Source organism: Artibeus jamaicensis, unplaced genomic scaffold (assembly GCF_021234435.1).
Source record: "Artibeus jamaicensis isolate MK-2021 breed Jamaican fruit bat unplaced genomic scaffold, CSHL_Jam_final scaffold_854, whole genome shotgun sequence".
Lineage (NCBI taxonomy): Eukaryota > Metazoa > Chordata > Mammalia > Chiroptera > Phyllostomidae > Artibeus > Artibeus jamaicensis.
Window position 1 is genome coordinate 194,138 of NW_026522058.1, and position 2,358 is coordinate 196,495.

Genomic DNA, 2,358 nt, shown 5'->3' on the forward strand with positions numbered 1-2,358 from the left:
CACAGCAGCTGCCTGACTTCTCACTATGGCCATCACTCTTCACTTCCTCCCATTCTCTCTTCCTTTACCATGTCCCAAGACAAAATTATCCTATACAAAGGAACCAAAATACATAGCATCAAGTACCAACCAAACTTTACTTATATGCTTACAGCCTCCTGGGCATTATTTTCCTTTAATTATGAAGAATTTGGCCCTGGCTGGTGTAGCTCAGTGGATTGAGCGTGGGCCTGTGAACCAAAGAATTGCGGTTCAGTTCCCAGTCAGGGCACATGCCTGGGCTGCAGGCCAGTTCCCAGCAGGGGACGCACGAGAGGCAACCATACATTGATATTTCTCTCCCTCTCTCCTTCCCTTCCCCTCTAAAGATCAATAAATAAAAATCTAAAAAACAAACCAAAAAAAACCCCACCAATAAAAACAAAAGAATTTGGAGAGAACACTTATACAGCATCAAGCACTGTCATACAAAACTAGCCATTTAATCAAAATTCTATTTCATTCTGTCTACTACAAAAAGGGAAAGGAATTTTCTCACATCCTATCTGCATACTCCCCACTTTATATAAGTTCATGTCTTGACAGAGATAAGAATGAACCAGTGTGTTCTGGAAGTTTCCAAACTGGCAAGACATCTAACAACACAAGTATCCTTCCTCATTCATGTCATTTTCAGTAAATCTTTAATCTTTGGCAAAGTTTGTTCTTAAAGTACAAAAGTTTGTTCTTTAGGTACAAACTACTAAGTGCCAACATCTTCTGTAAATGTCCAGAGAGTGAATGTTTTAAGATTGCCAGAACAAATGCAATGACTCCACTCTGCCCTCATAGTACCAAAACAGCTACAGACAATACATAAGTAAATGAGTATGGCTGTGTTCCAATAAAACTTTATTTACAAAACAGGCTATCCCTGGCCACAAAACTTAACTTCCTCCCTACTTGTCACTTTGTCACAGAAGAGAGAAACTTCTCTGCCACTGTCCTGAATTTTTACAATCTCTTTCTCTAGTTCCTCCTCACTTTCCTCTCACCTCCATGCTAAGTCCTGCCTTGTCCATTCTCTAGGTAACAACTCTCCAGAAGATGGAAAGTGTCAACAGCACAATGTTGACTGAGTTCATCCTGACAGGAATTCCCTACCCACCCAGGCTAAGAACGTTTCTTTTTGTCTTCTTTTTGCTGACCTACATTCTGACTCAGCTGGGGAACCTGCTTATTCTGATCACTGTCTGGGTAGATGTGCAACTCCATTCCCATCCCATGTACATCTTTCTCGGTGTTCTCTCCGTCATCGACATGGCCATCTCCACCACCATCGTTCCTCGCCTCGTGATGAATTTCACTTTAGGCATCAAGCCCATCTCATTTGGTGCCTGTGTCACTCAGCTCTATTTCTATCACTTCCTGGGCAGCACCCAGTGCTTCCTCTACACCCTAATGGCCTATGACAGGTACCTGGCAATATGTCGGCCCCTGCACTACCCTGTGCTCATGAATGCTAAGCTGACTACCTTACTTGTGGCTGGAGCTTGGGTGGCAGGATCCATCCATGGGCTTCTCCAGGCCATCCTAACCTTCCGTCTGCCTTACTGTGGGCCCAACCAGGTGGACTACTTTTTCTGTGACATCCCTGCAGTTTTAAAGTTGGCCTGTGCTGATACGACAGTCAATGAGCTGGTGACCTTTGTGGACATTGGGGTGGTGATTGCCAGTTGCTTCACCCTGATTCTCCTCTCCTATGTACGGATCATTCAGGCTATCCTGAGAATACGTACAACTGATGGGCAGCGCCGGGCCTTTTCAACCTGTGGAGCCCATGTAACTGTGGTAACTGTGCACTATGTGCCTTGTGCCTTCATCTACCTGAGACCTGAAACAAACAGCCCCTTGGATGGGGCAGGGACTCTGTTCCCCACAACCATCACTCCTTTTCTCAACCCCCTCATCTACACTCTGCGGAACCAAGAGGTGAAGCTGGCCCTGAAGAGAATGATAGGAGGCCTGAGGACTAAGAATCAGGTTTGAAAGTGTCTGTTCCCGCCTGGGGAAACCTTCATCTTTACAATGTTGTCTAATGTTTAGGTATCAATGAAGGTTTTTTCTTCTTGCTTTTCCTCTTTTAGTGGCCACATAATATCAATACATCAAGATCAAACACAGTTTAAGGGAAAATGCTACTTTCTAGCACTTCTTTAGTATCCCTTCCACTTAAACAACTCAGTTGCTCCAAGTATAGAGAATGAAATTAAAGCCACTCAAAAGACGGCAAAATCTGGCACACATGACATCTAGAAGACTGTATACCAAAAACATCCAATAGGCGTTTTAATCTCTACGTTGACATTGGTCAAGACT

The 2,358-nt window shown here is 44.0% G+C and overlaps 1 protein-coding gene across 1 annotated transcript; it reads left to right on the forward strand.

Annotated features, from left to right (window-relative positions):
* Positions 1 to 1,086: 1,086 nt before the first annotated feature.
* LOC128626695 (olfactory receptor 10G3) lies at positions 1,087 to 2,028 on the forward strand. The gene has a single exon (XM_053660750.1). The coding sequence runs from the start codon at positions 1,087 to 1,089 to the stop codon at positions 2,026 to 2,028; it is 942 nt and encodes a 313-aa protein (XP_053516725.1).
* Positions 2,029 to 2,358: the final 330 nt, after the last annotated feature.